Source organism: Bombus flavifrons, chromosome 11, assembly GCF_040668555.2.
Source record: "Bombus flavifrons isolate JBK064 chromosome 11, iyBomFlav1_principal, whole genome shotgun sequence".
Classification (NCBI taxonomy): Eukaryota; Metazoa; Arthropoda; class Insecta; order Hymenoptera; family Apidae; genus Bombus; species Bombus flavifrons.
In genome coordinates this window covers 12660050-12688010 of record NC_138452.1, presented here as the reverse complement: position 1 = coordinate 12688010, position 27961 = coordinate 12660050, and the positions used below count along the sequence as shown (strand labels likewise).

General features: G+C 34.2%; 2 protein-coding genes across 2 annotated transcripts; both read right to left on the bottom strand.

Annotated features, from left to right (window-relative positions):
• Nucleotides 1–1973: 1973 nt before the first annotated feature.
• On the bottom strand, nucleotides 1974–11720 carry LOC138184760 (P protein). The gene is made up of 18 exons (XM_069123037.1): nucleotides 11553–11720; nucleotides 11145–11257; nucleotides 10705–10861; nucleotides 10355–10429; nucleotides 9779–9911; nucleotides 9451–9523; nucleotides 9038–9231; nucleotides 8692–8798; nucleotides 8323–8482; nucleotides 8135–8206; nucleotides 7887–8018; nucleotides 6988–7242; nucleotides 6208–6342; nucleotides 5595–5789; nucleotides 5129–5362; nucleotides 4505–4763; nucleotides 3986–4079; nucleotides 1974–3211 (listed from the first exon to the last, which is right to left on the bottom strand). The coding sequence occupies exons 2-18, from the start codon at nucleotides 11233–11235 to the stop codon at nucleotides 3124–3126; spliced, it is 2454 nt and encodes an 817-aa protein (XP_068979138.1). The 5' UTR covers nucleotides 11236–11257; nucleotides 11553–11720; the 3' UTR covers nucleotides 1974–3123.
• An 811-nt stretch (nucleotides 11721–12531) lies between these two features.
• On the bottom strand, nucleotides 12532–16101 carry LOC138185159 (amine oxidase [flavin-containing] A-like). Its single transcript, XM_069123867.1, has 5 exons — nucleotides 15948–16101; nucleotides 14571–14689; nucleotides 14242–14381; nucleotides 13124–13594; nucleotides 12532–12736 (listed from the first exon to the last, which is right to left on the bottom strand). The coding sequence occupies exons 1-5, from the start codon at nucleotides 16099–16101 to the stop codon at nucleotides 12532–12534; spliced, it is 1089 nt and encodes a 362-aa protein (XP_068979968.1).
• Nucleotides 16102–27961: the final 11860 nt, after the last annotated feature.

Sequence of the window (27961 nt, the reverse complement as noted above, 5' to 3'; positions counted from 1 at the left end):
AATATATGTGTATCACAAAATTTTTAACGAATTTTGCCAATGATTTCTTTGGACTTAACAGAGGTTTTAAGGGTGAATAAATTTTTGTCATGTAAAGTAATTAAAATATCATATAATAAAAACATGCTTGAAACATCATAAATAGTTTCACTTCTGTTATAAATTCTTAAAACAAGCAAAAAGAATTCCATAGACACATTATATCTTCATTGTAATTAAGAAGAAGCAAACGTTTGATCAATTTGCATTATCATCGTTGCATGTAATTGATTTTAATTAAGTTTAGTTAATTTTTTAAATTAAGTAAGTTATTTTTTTAAGAAACGTCGTGTCTAATTAGAGTATTATGATTGATATTAGGATAAATGGTAATCGTGTACGTAATCAATTTCATATGCACAGGGCCGGCGTGACCTTTTGCTGGGCCGGGTTCCGGTGAACGCGCTGAACCTGCTTTGCGCCGGCCCTGCATATGCATATATAGTAACGTTTAAGATAATATATTTAAGTTGTATTTATGATATAAAATATTAGCGATTATGTAAAATATTTTAATTTTGATAGTAAACGTAATTTTAAGAATCAACATGTAGATAAGTTTAAGGAACCTCGGAAATCCGAAGGCTGCATGCAATCATTTGCGTAAAATTTAAACGTTCATGTCTAAATATTTGATTCCGCCTTTACATCGATATTGTAACTTACGTTAATTTCTATACCTGTTTTGTTTTTATAATGGTGATTTTACTCTACCGCATAACGCGTAATACATAATGTAGACCGATATTCATAAATGAACTATTTTACATACTACGTTTACGTTCGACTGCTTAGTACGTGTTGTGTGCTAAAATTTCAGGGTCTCAGTTTAGCATGTATCGTGCAGCTGAAACTAATGGATCGAAAATTCGAAAAGTTACATTTAAAAATACTTAACCGTAGAAAAATATCGCCACGTTAAGTTCCTTCAACTTTTTATACACCTACATATTTAGGTCATAATCATCATTGTCAGTGATTATTATTTCTTATATATATATATATATGTCGGAGATGAAAGGAAAGCCGAAGCCGTTCCTTGGAAATTTTGGGAACATCTTCTAGTAGTCTAGCCTGGATTTTATCATAGCTGTAATTGTTCGAGATTTGTGATATCAAGATTGGGTTCGAGGCGACAATTGGTCGCCGAACGTAGCCACGGTCACGGGATGGATGTTTTATCTAACGGAGGTCTGGAGTGGTTGTATGTGTTCTCCGAGAAATGTGGTTGTGGCGGCATGCGACCTCGAGAGCGGGCCTAGCCACGTGTGATGTTGCCTCGGAGGTGCCGATGCAATGGGACATACATTGTATTAGTAATCAAAACTCCAGGCAGAAACTGCCTAGCAACGGCGTTTGGAACTTTCTCGATGCTTCCAACGAGTGTGCCTAGCAACGGCGTTTGGAACCTTCTCGATGCTTCCAAACGGGTATAGAAAACAAAATGCAATCGTACAGGGAGAAAAATCTCCACGAGACTGGCATTCGTCTTGTGACTGCTTTAGAGAGTGACACGTCGTGTTTCTGTGCTTAAGATCAGTCTGCGCTTAGTAAGGAGTCATCCCGTTGATCGTGGATTCGTTTGAACTCAAATTATTGTTTATAACGATTATTAACTTATTGTTTGTAAACCATATTATTCATTGAACTTACTATCCGTTAAACGTATTATTCATTAGCTTTATTATCTGTTAGACTTACTAACCGTTCAACTTATTATCCACTAACTTTATTATTTGTTTAATTTATTATTCGTTCAATATATTTTTCGCTAACTTCATTATTTGTTAAGTTTATTATTCTCTAGACTTATTATTTGTTAATCTTTGTAACAGACTTGTGTATAAGTGAAAATATAATCTTAGTTGTGTTAAACAATGGATAACTCACGTGAAGAATTGTCACGCGCCCAAAATTCCAATCTCACCCCGACATATATATATATATATATTTTGCTTGAGCAATGGGTCAAAAAATCGAAATAGGAATTGATATTTTCGAAAATTAGCGAAGACGTACATTAATGTATGCATGATATTTATTTTTTACGAATCTTTTGTTTACATTTAGCTCTAATAATAATAGGAGAATTAAACTTAAAAAATTTAAAGTAATAATATAATAATATTATATGAGGTAGAGTATACATACAAGTATATGCATGTTGGCCAAACATAGTTTATTATATTATTCTCAATTATGTTTATTTACGATTAATTTCATTTAAATACAAGAAATCCCTCATTATACAATTCCTATAATTTGTTAGATTTTCATCTCTCGAATTGAAAAGTTAGATTTGTACATGTATAATAAAAAGCAATAAAACAAATGTCTATCTAAAGCGAAAATATAGCATTTACACAATGTATATATATATATATATATGTAAATATGAACACTATATGCATTCATGACGTTCATTAATTAATATGACTAATTTATATAGTGTTAACGACTTAAATGTTAAAACGTTGCGAAAAACTTCTTCTTTACGGTTCATAGATCGGTGAAATCGAAGGAAAGGTAAGACGATTAATTTATTGTGATTAATAATATAATTGATTTGTGATCATTTGAAACGATTGAGTTAAAACGTTGTATTCATCGCAATCATTGTTAGATAGAAAATAATGTTTCTTTAAATATTACATAACTTATTTTACAATTTAGTGTACGTAATTAATATCAATAAACATTTTCTGATGGAAGTTTACAAATGTTTTTAGGTTTATCGCACCTACGATTAACGTGGAATATTTATTGCTACGTATATTATAGCTACGTTTATATTTTCTGTACTTAACAAAATTAAAATCTGTTTAGATAATTAGATCTATCTTAGGCAATATTAGGCGACATATTCATATATCTTTTATAACTAAAAGAATTAGAATAAAATGAAAAATAGAGTGAAATTATTATAAAATAATTGCTTATTTATCCGAGTTTTATATAGTTTATACATTGCTGTATCATTAATTCATCAAATATTACGCAAGAATCTAAATAGAATCATTTGACTCCAATAATTTTGATATCTTTGCCACACGAGAATATCAAACATAAGTAGTAACAATTACATTATCCGTTCCAATTGAAAATGACGTGAGCGATCATTAAGTACATGGTTATTGTCATAGCACTCGTCAGCATAATTGGAAAGCCCACCCTGAAATAAACGCATTGAAAATTATTTGGCGAAGTAATTAAATTATTATAACACGAAGAATGAATTAGCTACAAGCTCTTGTGAAAATGATATACATTTATTCGCGATTTAGTATTGAATCTGAATTCGAAATATCATTCACGATCAGAGTATACGGTATTTGATATTGGACTAGTTAATAGATATTTTGTACGATTAAAACGAATTAAAATATAAGTCAAATCAATTTTTTCATATGTATGTATAATGTTAAATTATGATATTTATATCAGATATTAGCCTAACGTTACGAATTTAATAAATAAATAAATATTCGCAATTTAGGCAAATTTTTCAAAATACAACATGTTAAGTAAAGTATTATTAAATATCTGTAATAATAAACTAATAACTGTAGAGGTAAATATAACAAGTAGCTTAATCATAATGTATAATCGTTACATTATAATACTATTATCATTAATATTATTTTCGTACGTATTTTATTTCAAAAATCTATCGACCAAGATACGAATTAAGATACAAATTCATTTATGAAACTTGAACGTGTTTTTTTAAAAATAAACGATTTGATTATTACTTATTTATAAAATTTGTAACGAAACGATGTATATCTTATTTTAACGTGTATCAATAGTTTTTATTTTAAATGATGTAGTATGTAATTAAATTTTCTCTCTATTTACAGATGTATATATGTATATATATTATATTTATTATATTATATATTTTCCTCTATATATAGAAATAGAAAGTGTACAGGAGCGCACTTACTTGAAAAATTGGATAAAAGAGAATTTGTATCCATGTTGTTCCGCAACTCCTACGCAAACTACATTAGCAGTAGCTCCAATCAAAGTTCCATTTCCTGCAAATATTCCCATCCATTCAACTACATAAATCACACTAAAATTCGTCTGTATTAAATTCTTCACTTTTGCAAGTAAACATGACAGTGATAGCAGGAACATCATGGTCATACCGTTAAATCGGTAAATTAGTTTCTTTTACATTACGCTTTAGCCGATAGACAATTAAATTGATTCCATTGAAAAATAATTTCACAAAATTAAAGACTTAATCAAAATGTGAAACGTCAGTATTGATTTTTCAAGGCATTTTGCTCTAATTGCTATGTTTGCTTTTCTGTATTTTATAATCCTTAGAAGCAATCATATATTTTTTTGAACAGAATGTTCATTAGATATTTCAATTTTCAAATAATATAGGCCGCTATTTTTGCAAATACTATTATTAATTACGTTAAAATGATTATCATGCAAATTTCTTTACCTCCCATACAAGCGCCAAAAGCTAAAGCCCATACCAGGGGCTGCAGTGGCAGTTTCAGTTCGTTATTTTGAGCCAAAGCAGTAACGACTCTTATCATCATCGTTGACAGAGGCACGTTGTCCACGAATGCACTTGCGAACGCTGACACCCAAAGCAATAGCAATATAGCTACCGCTAATCGTGACTCTTCATTCACAGATAGGATTATTTTTTCTGTCTGTTTTCCTATCCAAGCAATTAGGCCCAGACGCGATAATGCCTGAAGCGTAAAAGTTATAATTATTCGAATTATTATTACTTGATATAAAAATTTGAGGTCAGAGATAATAATCAAACTCGTTATGTTTATATCTTCTTTTATGAAAACGGTAAATGAGAAGAATTTGTAGGAAGATGTAACACAAATACATATGTATGTAATTAGGAATTTTTATTTATATTTAGATATTCTTTCCTATTTTTCTATTGTATGTATTTAAGTATATGTACATATGTAGATATAGCATTACTCTTAAGCGTTTTATAAATATCATTTTTATACTCATCTTTCACAAAATGTTCTAAAAGTAATAATATAGTAATATCATAGTATAAGTATATGGATAATTTCCAAGTATTTTATACCTCCATAAGAATAAATAACGATGCAAAAAATAATAAAGTGCTCCATTCTACGCGCGCCATGAGACCATCCAAATCTTCGCTGTCAGCTAATATTAATAACAAAAGAACGCCTAATAAAGCGGTCCAGCCTAGTGACAAGTGCAGATTTGGAATACTGTGCAGAAAAAATAATGTGATCACAAAGATCAACGTGAATCCGGATTTCGCTAGTAACCACTTGTCTCGAATAGGATACTGTAACATAAAATTGCGATTAAAGTAAAATTTAGCGATTTATAAAAGTCTTTTTTCCGCTTAAATCTTTCTTCTATAATATTGTAATCAACTAAAATAAACGTTATAATTATTAGATAGATTGTACATATAACCGCAATCATTGCACAATTAGATGACAAAAAGACAGTTTATATTAATAAGAAATAGAAAGATACTGTACGTATACGTGATTAAAATAGTCGATATTTACTTTTTCTTGAAGTTCTTCGAGCGTGGTTTTGTATGTTTCAAGGGTGACACTGCCTGTAATTAGCTTTTTTTTTAACTGCGTGAGTAATCGTTGAACCTTTTTTAGCAAAGTCTCCCTTACTAAATTTTCGTCTTTACTGTAACTCGACAAACTTGCCGCAGCTCTTTGCCAAATGGCAATTTCATGCCTTAATTCCTAAAACGATCGCATAAAGAAACCCGTTAGATATTTTTCATATTCAGCTACTTTAACAATCTACCATATGAGAATCGAACTTTGTTTTTGTATCGTTAAAGTATGTAAAAAGTTTACGATCTAAAGAATTTTTAGCTTATTTATGATAACTAGACCGCGGATGTTTATGCAAATTTGTGTTTTCACGAAAACAGAAGGAATAAAAGCTAGGCAGAAGTTTGTTTCATCCTTTAAATAAATACCAAATACATATTCTAGCGACTACTGTTTATATGTACATACGTATTTCGGACATTTCATATATCTTTCTTTGTATATTACGCTATACGCGTACTGTGTACATTTCTATGTTTTTCAATTTAGACGTATAAAAATCCGCCGTCAAGAATCTAGAGATAACAATTGAGAATGTTCGTACCTGTACATCTCGTGGTTCGGCGAATTTAAGAACAGCTATATCTCGGAAGATAAATCGCAGCTGAGCAAAAACTACAAGTATTACCAATATAACACCGATGCTCATGTGCATTGTGAATGTACTAAAATCGATACCCTAAATAACAAATAACAATATTATGTATCAACGTTACCAAATTAAATGTTATCAAATGTATCAATATTATAATTCTTAATTTTATATAATAGGAAGTGTCTTTCAATTTTATTCTGTGAATTTTCACAGTTACAATTTCATTTTATTCGCAATTAAGTATAATATGTTCAGTTTCATACTTCGTTTGTAAAATGAATGCTCGTAATAAATGTGTTGAAAATGACAACGTGAGTTCGTGCTCGCCACCCATATGCAGATGCGTTAGTTATAAGAAATAGTAACTAGGAGATAATCCTAGTTACAATCGATAGATTCAATCGATAGGCTTAAGATGCTTTTTTGTTTTTATCCCTAGTTTTTCTAAGCGCGTGCAATAAATGTTTTTCTGGCTCAGAACGGTGTGATAGATTTATCCATTCAATAAAATAATAACTATCGTGATTCTATCTCTGAGTATAGAAATAACAACAAAATGCGGTATTTATGTTACCAAAAAATTATTTGTATGTAAATTATACATTTAGTATATTAAGTAAACGTTAAAGCAATGTTAAAAGTAAAGTTGAGTCGAATAAATTATTGTACCGATGTAACTTGATCCTTAGTGAAATATTTGTAGAAATCGATATTCAAAGTAATGCTTACGTTATTAATAACATCGCGATTCGATGTAATAATTACGTTGGGCGGGTCGCCTATCGGTGTCATAGCACCCCCGATATTAGAATAAACCACCATCGATGTCAATATTGGCACTGGATTTATTTCCATTACTTCGCATAATCTAATGGTTACCGGTGTCATTAACATCACTGTCGTAACATTATCGAGGAACGATGAAATGAATGTTGCAAAGAAACATAGCGTACCTACGAGTGGCCACAGCTTTCCTGCAGTTATCTAAAGAAATTAAACGAAATTATATTTGTAGGAGTATATTTCAAATAGTGATATACGTATATGTACAATATATGTATAATAATATGTATGTACGCAACGAAAAGATATTGGATATTACGTTATACGTAGGTAGATATAGGTAGATAGGTAGGCTCCGGTCTAATAACATACACAAGCGGGTATAACGCGATTCTTTATGAATGTAGAATGTAGAATAATATTTCTCATATGAAGCTTCGTTTCCGTGAAAGTCGCTAATTACTTGGCTAATTACCGCCCGAGTATGAATAAAACAATTAGTATGTGGAATGCAATTTTTTCGTTTATGTTTTTGTTTTTAAAAAAATAGAGTTTGAACGTGTTTCGTTATGAATTGGTTTAGTGCACGCATATAGTAAATCTTCAAATTTATTTTATCCGGAAACAAAGGGTCTTATTCACTTACTTGTTACGTACATATACTTACCCATTTATGGAAATACACGTTAAACTTTAGTTTAGAAAATTGAACGTGTATATATAGAATTACATTATCGCGTATGTAATTTATTTCGAATGAAAACCAATGCAATTGTTCAATATTAATACTTAATTGGGTATACATATATGTAAGATGTATTAACTTGACGAAGGAAGCAAGTTACCTTGTAAGCATAGACTGCTAACCAGTCAAATACACCTGTCTCAGCGACTACGCCGACAAGTATCATCATTGAGAATAATAACAATAATGTATCGACATCTATCCAAGACATTAATTCATTCATAGTTGGTCTCTGGAAAAATATCTAACATATAATATTTCTGCCATAAGTGAACGTTTCTCGCGTTTTCGAGTTTCTCTAAAAAATTTTCCTAAATATTCGTTATTTTTTTTCTTTTCTTATATTACCTCGTTTATGGTTGCTAATATCGCGATAGACATAGTAGAAGCTAACATGGCTGCTAAAGTTCTATGTACAACCTACGAATACCAACCAATTATGAATTAGAATTATTTAAATCACATTTAAAAGCATAGATAATAAAAATCAAAATACCAACTAAATAATGAATAGATAGCTCTCAGTGGCTAATTACCTCGAATATTATAAGTATATATAATCCAAATAAGACTGCTGCGGCATACGCTATTCCATCATCTTTGTTCATTGACGATAAATCGTAACTAATAGAGATGGCAAAACTGGATTCTAGATTTGTTTTCAATTTAATTAATATCTCACCGTATTCTAGAGTACTGTAAAATATAAAATATTAAGATACATAAAATACGTATATAATAGTAGTTTTGTATAATATTCGGAAGCATACGTACTAGATACTATGTAATAAAATTGAATAAAATTAACGTTGAATCAAATTTGACGAGTTACGCGTTACGTGTAATGGAAAATTTGGTAGCATAGAGTACAAATAGTAATTTAATCGTGAGATTATTATACGTGCCTTTCGTCGATATTTTCTAAATTAAAAACTTTTTGCTGCCTCTGTCCAGGAAATATATCTATCAATTTCTCCGGAAGTATTGGTAAAATCCATACATCACTTATATTCTATATATGCGAAAGATCATGAATTAGAACGAGTCTGTGTTTCTTTATTTAAGTGTCAATTTAGATATTAAACGTAATATAGCGTGATATTTGTAACTGTATTATGAATGTATTATTAAGAGAAATTTTTAGTTAAAAAAGAAACGTGTTTCCGGATAAAAATGAAAAAAAAGTTTCGTTAAAGGTATAGAATATAACAATTGTCTGGCATGTAAATTAAATTATATACGTATATTTACCTTAATCTCTTTAGATCCTAATAAAAATTGATTAGTATTATTTGCCTGATCGACGAGTAGTTCTAACCATACCATTAAATATCTATCAGATACATTTGTGTATTCTACCGGTTTCATTTTTATTGGTGGAAGTAATGACCCTTCTATCATTAAATTGATATGTTTACTAGGAACTTGACCAAACATTTTGTAGCCTACGAAAATTTAAAGATTAATTCAACAGTGACAATCGTCCTCTCGTATGATACTGAAATTGAATTTAAAAATAATTCATGATCACTCTCGTGATAAAAATGGTTTAGTAATATTGTACGATGCAATGATCTATCCATCCAGCGTTTCGAAAAATATGTTTACGCCTTTATCGTTTTAATTATTTCAATAATTAACCAAAATTGTAAAGAAAGGGATACTTTTTATTTCTCCACTAGGTATTGAAATTTGGTGCAACGCTTCGATCCTTTCGCTCTTAATTATCAGTATTAGCTAGAATGAAAAAATACAATAATCTTATACGATATCTATTTAATCGAATATCAGTAGATATGCACAGAATATTAACATATATGTTGCGTAAATAAAAAATATTTTTCTCCGTTTAATGTATCTTTGTATTCTAAACTGCACCAATTGTTAAAATTACGCTTATCTTCGCGATTAATTATTTTCTTTTCAAGTCAAAGCTTAATCATAGAAATGTCTTTTAATACACTTACAATTTGTTTTAGTACTGTTACTTACAGTGAATATTAGCCAACAGCAACATAATAAGATTAACTTGATATAACGATAAAGCTTTGGTTTCGTTTCGTTGGTCCCTTGTGTAATTGTAATATCGTTATTCCCATCTTCATCGCCTGTTTTACTTTGCATTCTACGTGTAACATTCAATAAAAATATTATTCATTTATTTATATAAACTAATTCCCGTTATTAATATACAATATCATAATCCCAAATAATTTATCGTGGGTAAATATTCCAACTGTGTTTGTTATTGAGTTAATTGTGTTTATTACTGTTTTTGGCGAGGAAATAATACTTAAACAACGATTCGATTCACTTATTAAATGAAATATAGTGACGTAATAAATATGTATTTTATTTCTGACATTATATATATTTTTCCATATTACGTAATACATACATACATTCTATCATATAAATTCTCGTACTTGAAATTTACCATAAATACATTTGTATATACACGTTCCATTTACGAAAACAGGTGTTCTTAATCAAAAATACTGTTTTTTATTTACGCTATATTTTACAATTTTAATTTAAACGTTAAAGGAAAGATCTTGCGTCACTTACTTATGTGGCAATGCAGACTGTGTCCCAAGAGACATATTTACTACCAGACAGTCTTTCTTCGCTTCATCCAAAGATCTGCAATACATTATTATTATTATTTGATTCGAACGTTCACGTTCTGTGATCTACTCTTTAAAATAAACTAATCAAATGCTGGATATATCAAAAAAATATACATGTACGTAAACTCTATCAAAAATATAAAACATAGAACGTATTATCATTCGATAATCAAAACATAGCAAACTATCATAGTATCTAATATGTGTAACGGGACATGCGCTTTAATGATCGCAGTAACTGCTTCTTTATGTTATTCTTTTAACAAAGCACGTTTAAGGAATATCCACCTTCCTTCCATAGCTTGATGAACACGATCATATTCCCTTTGAAAAACTGCCAAACTAGGATCTAAACGTATTGCTTCTGGTAGTTGACTCCAAACACGGAGTACCTCTTCTGGGATTTGACCGAGTATTATCGAACTCGTAATAGATGATGGAGTTACTGTAATGTAACGGACATCATAATGTTCATTATGAATCATAATCTATGTTGATATCGTGTATTAATTATCATGGAACCGTGGAAATTGAAACTAAATTCAATGAAATTATAATTTCTTCCACAAACATGAGAATCTTACAGTTTGCTAATAGTAACTTTACAGTACGAAAAAGAAGAAAATAATGGAAGCAAAGATTTCAAATTTAATCGATAAAAGAGTCAATTACATTGTCCTTAATATACTCTGATATATGTCAACGCGTGGATGCTACTGCGATGTTACCTGGCGTACCACGACTGCATCGAGATCCTTTCCTGAGGAACGACGGTGTCCGCAATCCTATCTCATCTTCGCTTGTATCTTCTTGAGACATTGCGGATCAATATGAACGATCGCTAATCAACGAAAATTAATTAGGTAATATGTATATTTTCGATACTGCATGATACCAACAAACGTATATATGTATGTATCTATTGCATATTGCATATAAGATACAGCCTCGATTGTTAGACAGCGAAGATATAAGATTATTTACCAAAAAAAAAAGTGTCCACTTTGATTTAATCGAACGAAGAGGATAATAGAAGCCAGCGCGATATTTCATAATACCATACGCGATCTTGGAGAAAACATTTACTCGAAGAAAAAGAACAAATTTCCAAAAAATTAATTAGAAAAATCACTTACAGCAAAGGATTGAAATGTATGGTACATAAATTTGTTTCCGTAATGTTCGGCGTCGCAGTTGCACTGCGGTTGATAAATTTTCACAAAATATGGTACATTTTAACTTTAATCCACCACTGTACTCTATGTACGAACGGGAACACTAAGAGCATGGAACTACGTTTGATATATATGATGCTAAATTGTAAATATAATATCTTGTTCTTGTTGGGGGTCATATTCAATGTTTACGTCTTTACATGTGTAATATACGTATATATATACGTACGTATGTACGTATTTACTTATAATTCTGTTTAGTTTATGTTTAATACGAACTACCCTGCATCTAGGTCGGTTGTAATTACATTTTTCAGCATAAAAGTATGCAAAATTTTATTAGTGCCTATTATAAAGCGTACTTCGAAGAATCGAATAAAATATCACCATTAAAATATGATAAAGTATGATAAGGGATTAATTTTATTAAAACTTAAACTTCTAATATGTATATCGTAACTATTTTATAGTAATAATTTCTTGGTTTAGTCATAAGCAATCCTTAAAAATGAGACAAGTACAGCAACGTGAAGAAGTATTCCAAGATACTGTAAAACACACATTTTCAAGGAATATGGCTGGTCTGATCTTGCCTTTATTTTAATCTTGGTGCTACTGCAAAATTGAGAAAGAAAGAAAAATTGAAACGTGATATTTATCATACGAACGCTATCGGAATATTAAAGCTTATTTGATTCTATATCAAGTAGATACTACATTTAGTATTGTTTGGTACCTAATCGATATCGGTTTATGCGAATCGGTTTATATCGAAAAACAAAGAAGGAAATTTCTACGTAAAGCGATTTTGTGAAAACATATTGTATGTACATATTACTACAAATAAATAAATAAAAAGACATCTAACCCATAAGTATAAAAATATCGCGTTAATCGCTAAGTATACGTAATGATATTACGATAATTGTTTGTCCTAATGTTAATTAAAAAAAAAAAGTGTGTTTATTATTTGTACAAGTGGCATAAAATAAAGTATATACCCAACACGAGACATTTCACGAGAAGAAAGTGCTTGGGGTCTAATTCGCCACAAAATTTCGTAAGCTGCGACTTCACCAGCTTGGATCGCACCATCTATCGTTCCAGGCCAATTGATGGCGTATTCGCTCGAGGCAAAGAAAATTCTTACAAAATCGATAAGTTTTATTAGAAACAAATACGTTTTTCGCTTATCAAATCAGCGTTCATTTTACTCGAGAGGTATAATAATTCAATTATCAATAAGAAGCAGAAATTAATAATATTTTATATCGTTGCACGGCATATCGTATATTTTACGTTAAGAGAAATGGTAAACCAAGTATGTCAAAAACATATATAGAATACGAAATAGAGTTATTCTTATCACCGAATTAAGGAACCTAAAATTACGACGTAACCTTTTCCATTTTTGGATCTTAGTCATTTTCTAATCTTATGACACACTCAGTGGTAATTAAGTTCCTTCCTTACTAGCAAAAATGAATGTGCTTTATCTTTGATTACGTTGATATTTAAAAGCATCCTCGTACCTTTCGTAAGAAGCTTCTGTATGATTAATATAATCCTGAATGGAAATGGGCTTCAGGACACTCATAGGGCAACCAGGTTTCATTTCGTCATTTATCAACGACTGATCGTATTCTTTGTATCGTAAAAATCTCGTTGCTTCGACAGTTTCGTAACAATCTTCCAACGTGTCAAACAGTCCTCTCTTATGTGTTTGTTCGAGATTAGGTTCGGCAAGAAACCCAGCGAACACAATTCCTTCCGTGTTGCCTAGAGTTGCATCGTAAATGATGTTTGAATTGTTACTAGAATCCCAAGTGGTGATAATATCCTTCGTAGAATTAGATCTCCAAAATGGTTTTTTATAAAACACATTGAAAAACACATTTTCTGCCGGTGTGTACAATGTTTCGATATTTATTGAGGAGAGAGATGGTTCGATAATGATACTGCTCTGCATCGATGGAGGTATCGCAATAACTACGAATTCGCATCTGTAAGAAATGATACTAATCAATCGTGCTTAAAGCTAAACTGATTTCGACACTTGTTATAGCAGCTTTATGTATGTACGTAATATGTACTTATTGTGGGTGTGTATGTGTGTGTTATGTTATACGAAATATTTTGAAGTTTCGTTATTAAAGCGTAATGAAATACGACTGTCGTTATTATATTGACAAAATTTGAGCTCAATTTGAAAATGTATACAAAAGTTACATAAAAATTATTGCGAACATACATTTGGTAAAGAATTAGTACACCTACAACAGGAATAGTTGTCTTAAAAGTAGAATTAGAGAAGTAGAATACAGATGGTGTCACAAAAATGTTATGGTTTATTATTTTATATAACGCAATCGGTAAGACTGTTTAAATATTTTGGTAGTTTTTGCGAAGTTTGCGATATACGTATAAATACCTTTTAACCTTTATGTACATGTTCAGATTCGTTTCTTTCAGAAATGTTTCGTATCGCGTACGAAATATGTTCATAAAATGTGTATTTATCTCACTGTGTATATGTATTTATCACTAAAGATACGCACGAGATAGGGCTACCCCTGCATCGTTACAATTCCTTCAATTATCGATTTCTTATAAAAATATATATTTATTTTTGAATTATTAAAACGTATACCTGAAGTAATTCCTTGTCGTAGACACATAAGCTCGATCATCATTGAACGTAATTTTACTAACTGGCTCTACGTATCTTATTTTTCCATGCTGTCGTAAAATATCCTTTAACAGTGTATGCGTAATCGTACACATACCATCCTGCAGAAACACAAGACGAATATTGCAAACAATTAATCAAGATAGGAGTTTCTTTCCAAGCAGAGGTCAATAACTTATCATAATTTTCTTGAGATATCTATACATCTTACAAAAATGATCGTATACGAATACCATTCGTAATTTACGTGACATTATTATTCACGATATATGTATAGCGTAATCTCTTACTTGCACGAAATATCGATTACTATCACCTATCATAATTTTCAATCGATTTAAAAAACCCGATGCTCCGTTCAGCATAACGAAAAACCAAAGTGCTGAGACGTTGTTGAGGTCTCTTACAGCTGTGAAAAATTATAAACTGTTTATTCATTTTCTGTTCAATTTGAATTTTCTTAGATATCTTAGATATCTTTCCTCGTAATTACCAGGTTACTTGTTATTTTTCATCTTGAAATTTACAAATTACAGATATTATTAGATTTTACTATTATTTAGTTATTACGTTTCGGTAATAAATTCGTTCGTCCTTCACGACTGTCTTTACATTTCGAAGAATGTACAAATACACGTATTTGAACATTTTGATGAAAGATATACGTATATTAATAAATAAATAGAGTAAATAAATTATTTCTTGGTTATTGATAGACTTTATATTACAATAACACTTGATATGCTCTTCTAAGAAAGGACGAATAAACTTGCTACTCCGCCTACTATACCTACATATATACATACATACATATGTAAAGGTATGTATTTATATGTTTTATATAAAAAAAAAAAAGAAATACAATTGTTTAGTAATTTTTGTTAAAAGTTTGAAAGAAGTGTACCGCATGTGCTGCAAATATATGCTCGACATAGTGATCGTGCATACGGGAAATAAACGATTTTACGTAGTAGTTGTTCGACACTTGTCTCGGCAAGAGACTCAGCTTCCTCGTCGTTCCCCGTATAATTACTAAATTTTGAGTTTAATACACTTTCTTCGATCTAAGTGAAAAATAAACTTTTACGTATGATATATCGAAACTGCAGTAAAGTAAAATACTTTGATTAATTTTATCGCTCGTGATAAGATATCGAATATTTAAAGTTAAGTATAGTAGATATATCGATTTATGTTACCGTTCGAAAAAAATCGTGAACCTCGGCTCCATAAAATTTCGGTAAAATTTCAAACCATGTATCGTTCGTGCACAGTACTTGTTTCTTTGTCTCGTTACGAGATGCTTGATCAATTTTTATATGTAGCCTCTTCACTAGATCAGTCACATGTTTTTGCAAGGAATTGGCGTGATAAGTATTGCTAAAGCTTTTTTGTAAAATGCGGCCTCCTATTTCGCCTAATTTTAGACAAGCCTAATAAATATATTTGTAACAAAGGTGGCATTTTTTAAAGTTATCGGTAGGAAGGATAATTTGTAAATTTTAACGTTTTCCCACCCATGACAGCCTTTGAGAGGGGTTAATAATAAAAACAACTTGCTGAAAATAATCATAGATGTCTGATATCGAAGATCGAGCAAGGATCAAGATATATTTTTAACATTTCAAACATCGACTTTATATTTTCTGATTTCGAAAAATATTTACTATTTGCTTCGATGACTAATACATCTAACCCAGTTTCTTTCCTCAGAATGTTATATGCGCACGTAAGACCAGCTAAACCTGCTCCTATAATTATAACATCGTAATCGTTCTCATCCTCTCTAACAGACTCCTCGTCGGCAAAATCAGCAGCCATGTGTTTCCTATTGCTATTTTAGTATTTATAGTTGTTTAAATGGAACCGGAGAGAAGAATTGCGGTAATTTTTCCGATTTTATCTGAAGTTGACTGCTTAAACGCTTAAAAGAATACCTGTATCGTAATAATAAAGAAGAAGCGTTTCGTGAGTTTAATTTAATTGCTGGCTTCGTTTATAGCTCGAAACAGTCTATAATACATATATCTGATTCTCTATTCTGATATCTTTGATTTCAGAATCAGAGTTCTATTTTCTATTACGAGATCGTTGCAGTTCAGTTAATAACGATACTAATATCACAGTTAAAGCGATCATTACCCGCTACTAACTACTAATCGCAAGTAGCGATTTAGTCGCGTTAAAGAATGTAATTCACTCCTAGTTGAAATCAATGAAAACTACGAACCTTGTTACGACGATAATTTTTACACGAAACCAAACGAATCAATCTGCCCGCTGAAAATTTATTTTCCTTATATATTAACGCTAGACTCTATCCTCGGGATAATTTAAAAGATATCGCTCGTCGAATATCTTAACGATTATACCTTTAGTCGAATCTAACAGGTCTTTCGCATTTTTACCTATCTATTTTATGTAAAACGTTTCTTTTTGTTCATACAGCGACGCTATCAACTAGAACGAGAAAATCTATAAAGACGTAGTTATCGTGCTTTTCTCCTTTCGATCGTTTTCAAAAGTCTACTACAATGCTATCGACTATGACCGATGCGATGTAGCTAATGGACAACGGATTTCTCTCCATCCTGACTGTTACCTGACAATTTCATCGCGCTAGCAAAATGACGCGAACTTTCACGTACAAATTCCAATACGCAACAGCTCAAAAATAACGGTCACCGCCGTCTCGAAGCAGCCAGTCCCTTGATAATTCAAGCAACTTTTAACTGCAACCTTTATAACTCCCGCGATGGCCACCTCCTTTCCCACCCCCTGTATTCCCCTTCCTTCCGGTTCGTCCTAGAAGCGTTACTTTCTTCCACCCCCTTTACGACTGGTCTACTCTCTCTTTACGGAGCTGTACATCTTAAATAATTGATCCTAACGTAGTTGCCAGTGTTTTTATAACTGTTTTACCGCCGGCTGTTGCCGCTGTGATATACATTATTTAGCCGTCGGTTTTTAAACTTAAGTCCCTGGGCATGGAGGTGTGAAAACATCCAAACAACTATCGGGGATGCGCGTGTGCCTCTTTGATAAAAGTATACGATTCCGAGCTTCGTTAATCCCCTTCTTGGCTGGACGCGTCGTAAACGTTGCACGGCTTTCTTTCAATTCAAACCAACAATTAGATTTCCTATTCCTATTTCATTCCTCGTTTCTTTTGGGGTCAAGTTCTTCAGCTTCTGTTTCATATCCGTGCACTACTTTGTGCTTTACGTATTGTACAATTTTCTTCTTAATCCGTTAATCAGGTCATCCCTTAACTACAGACTTTCATAATCATGGAGTTAATAGTTAATAAAGGCAAATTAATTTTAGTCCTTTTTATTATTTATTATATTTATCCAGTATCAATGTAGACATTCAAACTGTATTTTACCAATTCTAATTTCTGAAAATATGAATATAAATGTTGTTTGTTTGCAACAAAAATGAAACTTTGCGATAAAAGACGTAAGATATATATACGTAGGAATAAATCACCGTTGGTATTAACATGGCAAGTCTTTCTATCAATTTAGAAGTTTTTTCTTAAGCAAATTTATAATTTAGTCATTAAGGAATCCGAAGATAAAGAGCTTGTCAAGAATTTGATAATATTCTCTGCAAGGTTCGACAGTTACAAACATCGATTTTATTATTGTTTACTGGTTTTTAAAAATCGGTTTAATCGTCTCGTAATATTCTATTATACGTAGCTATGATAACGACGAAGAATAAAATCGTTTGTAATTCGAATTGTTCGTAACTTTTTAATTATAATTGACCTTGTGAAAAATACTTTTCCATGGGTTCAATACTTTCAACAAGCATTTGTCTCACAATAAGCAACGTAATTTCTATGATTCTCTCACCGTGTCCTTTTCTCTGTTTCTCGATACTTTTTATTCACAGGATTACTTGTTTTTTTTTTTTTGGAGAAACCCAGAAGAGGCTGCGTTGGAGAGAGCAGCTTCGCCAGGGGATGCAGCTAGTTGGTCGCGAGCACCGCCACTTCCGGCAAGAATGAACTTTCCGAATGCTGAATGCAACGTCGTTCTCTTCTGGAAAGCACTTTGACAGAGCCCCACGGGTACATTACTAGGATTGCCGCCACCAATTGAACTCCCCCGACTCGCCGTTCATGGTTCAGCCCGGGCCTCAGCTCCCTTATGTCTGCAAACAGAGCCGCCCGAGGCGACACCGCCGTTCAGTCAATCGCTCGATTCAGAAACGATGAAGCAACTTGCAGATTCTCCATTGTTGACGGTATTTGACTTAGCCGCGCGTTGCGTTGGTTCGTTGGCTGGGCGCTGATCTGCATAATAGTCGTTAAACCCGAAAGGATTCGGACTCGCACGGTAACGCGACGGGATAAGTTTTCGAGCCAGAGTCGAGCAGCCTGATTAAGTCTCCTCACGCGAAACTTCGGCACGCTCGTTGCTACTTAGCTACTAGGGAGAGAAATTGATTAGATATTCTGACGGAACTTTGGTCGAAACTTTCTTTGACGAAACACGTGTTTTCTTCGATTGATCGTGAGTCAGCGACAACAGCCGGATTACATCCGCTTGTTCGGTTTACCGGAGAATAATCGATTTCTGAAAGTCTGCTTCCCTCTGGTCCTACTGCTCTCTCTCTATTTCATATCGGGAGATATTTTCCTCCCTTTATCGTATAATACGCGTATCATAGGTGGCGGAAAGAACGAACGATCTCGTATGATACGAATCGCCGACGAGTTCGCGTAAAAGAAATTCTATTATACCGGAAGGAGCTGGAGGCCGAGGTTACGGTGAGAAGTTCTCGTCGGGTACCGCTTGCAGCCGAATATATGGCCGAAAAGAGGTTACAGATTGCATATTACCGAAATCCACTTTTCGAGACGGCGAGCTCGATTTCCGGTGGAAGGTGGTTGCTAACGCACATGGTTGCTCATAGTCTCGCTTTATACGACCGAAATTCCGACTAAGATGCAAGAGGACACAGAGGGCAGCGAGATGGAAGAAGCAAAGTAGCGGCGGAGAGGGCGGGCGGTACACAGGGGGAAGGGAGGAATTCGTAATATAGAGGGCCGCTCTACGACCCCGTTGGGAGGAATTCCGGGGTACGTTTTAAATTGCTGCATCCCCAACCTCCTTGTTTATGTATGCTACCGTGTTTCTTATTCTTGTGCGGCAGCGAAGGAGAGAGCGCGCGCCGCCCTAACTTTATGTGCACAGTGCCGGCATAAGTATGCAATCTATGCGTTGGTGTGACCGTATCCCTGTCTGCGTGATCGTACACGCGAAAGCGCGAGGTCTGTGTATTCCACGAAGGGAAAGGATGTATGAGTGAGCGGCGCGTACACGCGATCGCGCACCCTTTACACCAGTTTCTATGTGGCCGTGTGTATGTGTGTGTATTGTACGGTGAAACGTGGTCCTACGTTTCCTCGCACTCGCACCGTGCCGCTGCTACAGCCTCTCCCCACGATCCGGCCGCCGTTTTCTCCCGTGAATTCTTTTCGCCTTCCGAACCAGCTCCACGCTCTTTCCTTTCCTCCTTATTCCCCAACTTCAGACCCGACTTCAGAGCTACCCCTCCTGCTATCTACCGTTGAGTTGCGTCGGTTGCCTTTCCCATGTATCTGTCTTTCTTTCTCTTTCTCTCTCCTTCTCTCTGTTTCTCTATCGCCAACCCTCTTCCGTTCCATTCCTACCTTCCGGCCTCAATTGCTGTAATCTATGGCCTATACTGGTGGATTTAACCGTGGAATTGAGCCACGGTGATTTGTACGGTTTATTAATATTGCATCGGTGTCGGGGATGGAACTTGGCCATGGGTTTTCATAGATTTTCAACGACGACCGGATGATTATATGCACGTGAACGGATTGGGATATCGAGTGGTCGCGATGCACGGTTCCACCGTGTAAACCAATTTTCTGACCGTGCAATTGCGGACTCGTTTCCGCGAATGTTCTTCTATCCTGCAGCGTCGGTGAAAGCTACGGAATATTTATAAGGTTTGATAGATGTACTTACAGCAATTTTTTCAACTTTTTTCTATCCTCTAAAAAACACGTTAAATACGTTAAATTTCGGAGAATCCGACGTTACCACTTATATCGTAAACAATTGTATTTCGTTTGATCGGGTTTTGCAAAAATTGCGTTACTACGTTTTATCGTATAGTTTCTCATAAATATCGGTAGGATCATAATCGTGATTCGTAGCAAGTGGCGGAAAAACAATAACCGATAGGACGTATCAATCCATAGCATCGAGTAAATATTTATCAGCGTTCTATAGATTGCACTCTCTTGGGTTTAGGCACACTCGTTATTTCGCTCGTGCTTCGTGTTACAGGAAATAGATTATTGTGCTGTGGTTTCATTGGCAGGAAATCGCGCTTCAAGGCAATACGATCCTCACGTGCATCACTATGACAGTGATAACGCAATGAATATTATCATAATCTTGTGATATCAGCTTTCTCCACTTTGCTGCAGTTTCACAGCGAACGATCTTTCTTTGTACGACTAATTAGAGATTGTATCGATGGAAATAACAAATTTATAACCTACGATAATATTACAACATACTCTGTGTAACGAATAGATACACACGTTTTCGCGTTGAACGTAGCTTTTTATTTTTTTTATTTTTCCTCTATAAAATTCACAAAAAATGGAACACAGAATAGGGAATGACACGATGATAAATACGATTATTTGAAATATGTACTTATTCGTCGAGAAGAAACCTGTTCTTATGCGAACAAATATTTGATATTTAATAGAATCTCGAGTAACATGTATAGAACATACTCCTTTGCCAAATTTACACTCCGTAAAAGTTATTAGTACGGAATTTTAATATATGATGTTGATGTACTTACCTGTGTTCAGATGTACGCGTAACTTTCTAATTTGTACACATGCGTATATTTTATTTATAATGTTTACTAAATGAACGAGCAAATAAGTCAAAAGATTATCAACAAATTTTACTTGTTGTTACACCGTATGAAAAACTATTCTTTATAAAATATTCAAAGACTGATTTCGAATAAATTTGAAGGTAAAGTGCGTTAAAATGTGTGCGTGTATGGAAAGTTTCATCTTTAAAAACTAACTTTTAAAATCCGATTCTAACGGAGACAAAGTCTTCCGATGGACAAATCTTAGGACTTTAATAAGTTTGAAACTTATGAACAGCTGCGACGAAACTTGGCAAGAATATCGGTCCATTAAAGTGCTGCATAATGGTGCACTTTCACGGGTGATTATTTGTTCCTAAAGGAATATGTATACCGAAGGTAAGAAGGTTAACAAATTTTTTTTTCTATCTTTTCTTTTCTACAACTCGATGAAAAATATTCTAGAAATACAAAAATATTCGTTTATTTTGATACGACTGTCTTTATTCTCTCGAAAAGTTTCTTCTAGAAACGTTACAAGCAATGTGTTTTAAAAGGATCACAAGGATATAAAAGCGGAGAACAAAAAATTATTCAATGAATTTTTGAATACGGTTATTAATGCTTGATAATTTATGGTATTTCCAGGAAAGCTAAGACCGAAATAACTAGACATCGAAAATAGAAAGGAGAAGGAAATGATGAGAGGATACGTAGAGAAAGTACGAAAGAAAGATAATATTCGAACGAAACGATTACGATTGGAAAGCAACTGTGATATTCTTAATTCGTTATTTTCTTAAACGTAATTTCGTTATTTGCTTTTTCCACATAGTTTTGAGATATTTGTTCCTATATATTCAACAACGTTCGATCAGTCGATTCTTATTTTTCATTAAAAAAATTTAACAGAGATATTCTTACTTTAACGTATATCTATGAAGTACATATACTATAATCACGATCGAGCTAATAGAAGAATTGACATAATTGGGTCGTATCTACTTTTTAAAATAAATCTATCGAACGAGACAAATCTATCCGATACGATGCTAATCATTTTACAGACACTTTACATCCTCCTTTTATTGTACGTGGTAAAGAGTTGAGATTTGCGCAGTGAATGTAATCTGCCGTTGACGAAAATGGCGCGGAACTCTTTACTCGAGTTTTTTATTCACGAGCAGGTGAATGAACGACGCTTGAATAAATGAGAAATCGAGTGAGCGAGAACGAGAGAGAATGCCGTGCGGCGCGGCGCGGCGTGCGCGAAAGAGCCGTGGGTGGAAAAATGACAGTTGTGCGAGCTATCGTGAATCGTCAAGTTTAAATCGAAAACGGATGTACGTTGTCGTGGTAATAGAACATTGTATGGATTTTATTTCAAATTTTTTTCCTGGCTAACATTCGGATTTTATCCTTTTTTACTGCCCGACAAATCTGTCCTCGCCCATACCACTTAACACGCCAGTTACGCTTGTTTTCTATTTTTCATTTTTCCAGCTTTGCCAACCTTTTTCCGATTCCATCGTAAAAACTTTCAAACTCTGTGTTATTTTTCGCACATAATACTTTTAATGTATACGAAGGCTCACGATCTCGATGCTTATCGTTTGCGTAAGGAGCTTGTCTCGTGTATCGTATTTGTATTGTACGTGTCGTATAAAAGATATTGAAATTTCAATGGTATCGCGAAGGTGTGTTTAGACCAAACGAGCAAGAATATAGAGCGCGAGAGCGAGAGAATTTGCTCGTGCTGGTTTATTGACAGCGACTATCGAGAAATCTGTTCGTAAACTCATTTACAGCAAAAAAGCTTCTTCGGGATAAAATAAACGCGAGCAAACGATTGGCCGAATATTTGCCAACAGGCGAAAGAATGCTCCTTTACAAATTATTATATTTTTGCCAGCTATTGTAGACGTATCGATACATTTGCCGACTCTTTAATCAACCGAGCCGACGAGTAATCGTAATTGATTAAAAATATGATAGAAAGTATCGTTAAGTGGCAAGGAAAGGATTGGCGATAATCTGATTGTCAGTTGGCAGTCAGGTTGCATCGATAGTTTCGATTAGGCTGGTAAATTCTAGTGAAAATCAAGTATGCGAACATACTGGCAGGCATTTCGTATATTGTGCGGAACCGGTACTTGTGCGTTCATATTTCCGTCATACACTTATTCCTTCAAATATTCAAGCACCGGCGAGCATCATGCAGAGAATTTTGAAACATCCCCAGTGTTTTTGTTATAGGTACTTTTCTTTCTTTGGAATTGCATGCATGAATTCATAAGGACTAGTACAGCAATTTTATGCCAGGTAACACGAATTCGGTGATATTATCCCTATTTTTAGAACGAAACTGTAACACGAGAAACAATGAAAACAAATTATTACGCGAACAGAATTAGTAATACAATTAAGAATACTATACAACAATGTTAATACGTAAATAAAGAATAATACGTCAACTATGATCTATTCGATGAAATACAATTAAAAGATTATTACGTAATTACGATGTATGTGTTTATTATCCAAACAATGCATATAACGAAATGTAATGGATAATATGTTATAATCGAAAAATATTTTACGTTGAAACTAAGCACCGTTTTAACCGTTTAATAAAATTAAGCAAGTTGTTCGTTATCTTTGAAACGTAAAAGATGATCGTTTCTATGGTTATTCTATCTGCATAATGAAATTACTTATAATCAAGCGGGGAAAATAAATGGATCTTGCTCGGCTCGAAATTAATTAGTTATTGGAGAAAAGCGGTAATTACAGGTCTATTTTCGCATTGAAGCACGATCTAAACTGGATACGACATAGCTAAAATTTTATCCGAAGAGTTGGGTGCAAAATAATTCTCGTTTTCATCAGTTATTTAGTATTTTTCACATATAAATAGTAAGAAGCAAAATATACATAGTAAATCATTCATTTCTTTTAATTTGGGAAGAGTGTAGTGATTGAAAAAATATGCAGACTTAATCATTTAAAATACCAGGCTTTTATCTCACTTATTTTTAAATACTCTCATTTTTATCTCTTACCTTTTTCCCTGCGATCTTCATATTCTATTATATTTCAAAAGTCATGCTCGCTCTATACTTTTAAATATCAATTCGATTAAGCCTATAAATCCAATTAAATGTAAAGAACGTTTAGACAGAGTAGGAATACGATATCCCCAAAATTAATTCTTTTTTTTATTTTTTCGTTTTTTAATTAAACGCCTCTACGGAAACGCGAAACGTCGTTTGACAGCGACAGATTGCCACAGAAAATAAGATAGTCGCATGCATGTACTTATATAAGTAGCTCTCGAAATTTCAACCCTTGTCCGCTATACCGACATGCTATATCATTGCGCCGAGTCGTTAAATATACCTATTACGTTGATTAGAAAAATGATATGTTTGATCACGTAATTCCAGGTTAACTTTCATTTACCCCATTTTTGAACAACTGCACCTAGCAATGTAATTATTACTTTTGACCAAATGGGGCTACGACTGCAGCTTGCAGTCGACAACCGGTATGATTATATATCAATGTATATTCGATCCATTTCCTTTTGCTAGAAAATGCGTCATATTTTCACGACCATCTCGTACCATTCCTCCTGTCGCTCCTTTTTCACGTGTAGCTCGTAGGGAACATTTAAAACGATACATATAGTCATACGGAATACATAAGTACACGCATAGAATCATGTTCATACATACAGAGTGTTCCGTTGTACTATACATATGTGGGAACAGCAGGGACGATTCGGTATAATGAAATAAGGAGAAAGGTTCGTATAAATAGATATCTGCCCGATATGAGCTTGTTTTCGAGTAACGGCTTATTTTCTGTCGTTAGACGTTTCCTGATAGATCAACAATTTCCTCTCTCTCTCTGAACCTGAATTCATTCGATTATTGAAATCTCGCATTACAGTGGAACATCCTGTATACGGAATCAGTACTCAGAATACAGAATTTAGCAGAAATAATCTTTCACGATGATAGCGACATTTAAGCTTTTAACGTTTAAAAATGTACGCAGATCTTCCTATTAAAGTCCGACTTTACTTAAATTATCCTTGATCGCATTACCGTTTCGACCAAACAAAGCCAATCGCTCCTTCCAGAAAGCACTTTGCTTTTTCGGAAAATTCGATTCACGTCGAGTAAACAGGAGAAAGAACACCAAGCGGCAAACCATTTCGCCCACAGATCGCGACGAGAACGATGCGCCGTAAAGCATCAAATTCGTGACTCGTGGAGATCGTTTGGCCTGTAAGAAACCTGGAAGAGGTCGACGTTTTCCATCGTAGCGACTATGTCTCCTGCCTCTCTTCTCTTTCTTCCACGACACTTTTCCACAGGATTGTAAAATCTCGAGAATTCTGGTTATGTCAGCGTTCCTCCTTAAGTCCCTTCCGAGGAATGCATTTGCACCGGCGAAAGGGGAATAGCCGATTGTCGTGGCGGATCATCGGTATCCGTCGCGTCCTTCCTTTCGCCTTTTGCCAACCGGTGCAATGGTAACAGCCTAAGCATCGCAAGGAGAACCGGCAGAGATCGAGACGCGGCAGTAAACCTACTAGGCGTAGGTTTTGATGGCAGGCAGCGGTGGCGAGCTAGTGGTGACCCGTGGACGCGGGGTTCGCGGAGGGATCTGGTCGGAGGGAAGGTTTGGATACCTTGTCGAGGATAGGCTGCCGGTGCAAGTAGGTTTAATATTTGATACCGCGGGCTGGTCATCCTGCCGAGGCGATAACACAGGCCCCGCGGGAACCTTCCGCCCAACATCCCTCGGAAAACGACTACCGCCAAACTCGCAACCACCCCTTCTCTCACTCCTGTCCGCCGCCTCCTTCTCCTTCTCACCCTCCCCCCTTGGTTCGTCCCATACTCGCTTCCTCTTCCATCGTACGCGATTCCATCTCGCGTAGATACCTGTACCGCAACCCTGTCCGTTCTGTCTTTCCTTCGTTCACCAGTTTGGTGTCTAGTCGTGCAACCATATCGCGTCGCCAGCCTTCCTACTGCCTATTACCGCTTCCCCTTTTTCAACGAGATGAACGATTGGCCCCGATAAATATACTCGTTTCGAAACGTTTCTTCGTTGCTTTTGGCAATGTTTGCGGCAAGCACGTACACAGATACGTCGTTGTATTCGAGATATTTTGTCGTACTTTTGGGTTTCCTTTGCCGCGTATTTCTTTTTCCATTCGGACGAGCAAGATCGTTCTGATTCGTTCGGTAAGTATTCACGTTCCCTTTATTGCTAATCGTCGAGGGAAAAGATTGAAACGGGTAGCGGCCTGATAGCCAAAGGAACGAGCGTTTGACAAATATTTCGTACCTATATCTTGTTGTTTGTAAATTCAAACGATAAGAAAATTTCCAGAGTAGACCGACGGATGTAAAGGAACGGCAAAATCAACTTCTCTGTTGGTCAGTTGGATTGAAATCCAAGAGTCAAGAATAGCGCGAAACGGCTTTATTCGTTTATTGGATCGACGAAAGTCCTGTAGCCCTGTTGCCCTGCAGCCTTGTGGGAGTAACAGAGGGGATCTGGGTTACGAAGGGTCCATGACACTTTAAAAATTCATTATGATATAGCTCACACAAATCTGCACTTACTACGAAGACACGACCGATCAAATAGCAGCACAAATACTCTCGATTGTTTCCGACTTTCAAATATACATGACATACAATCATTGTTCATTATTAATCACGTTGTACAAGCTCCAAATTTCAAGGTTGGAAACGGCAGACTGTAAGAAAATTGCCTCGATGAATTACGTAAATCTTCATATTTATAGATGCTACAGAATTATCGAGCTATAGATACGATCTCTTTTTATGTATTTTTAAAAAGTGTGTTTTAAGAACAAACAGTGACATTTAAAAAAAATATATAAGCAACTTGGCTTAGGATCGTGATTATCGTGACCATACTCCTAGACGTTATACCGTCTAATTTTCCACGAAACAAAAAAACAAACGCAGTTACGTTTAATTTATGAGATATCGTCGATTGCTATGTTATAGTTAAATACGCAAGAAAAGTCGTAAGAAAGATTTCATATCTGCCATAAATATTTGTTTGCTACATTAATTTTTATAAAGCAATTTGCATATTTTTCACTTTAATTTAATTGATTTGACAGAACGTAAGAATTTAAAAGGTAGATAATATTTAGGAACGCGTGTTATGGAACCTGTTGTACAACAATCTTTTAAGCGACTGTGTTATTCAAATTATTTAAAGAGTTCTTAAAACAATGCAGAAATATGTATAGTATATCTTCAACAGTAGCCTTAATCACTAGTAAAAGATAAATATTTAGAAAGAGCGTATCGTCACCGTAGGCTGTAAAGTATAATATATAAATAACATTATTTACGTGTTATAAGAGAGGCTACTTTAAATAATGACTTAAAACGGCATAGATTAAGGCATGATCGAATACAAAGAAAGGCAAATCGATTATTCTATCGAATAATACATACGGCGGCTTTTGTTTTAACGCAACTGCACTAGAAAGAAAGCGAAGACTGTTCCAGTTGAGGTATTGTATTTAGTTATTTTCTTTGTTAAAATGGCGATGTTTCAGTAGCAAACGTAATATAAATGGTTCACAGTGTTTAATAATATATCGTTCGTTGCTCATTCTTTATAAAATGGGACGAAAGAAAGTTACGTCACTGCGTAAAAGATCTGTAAGGCAATTATAAAGTAGGACAACTCTTCGTTTCTTACCTCTTGTATTTAAAGT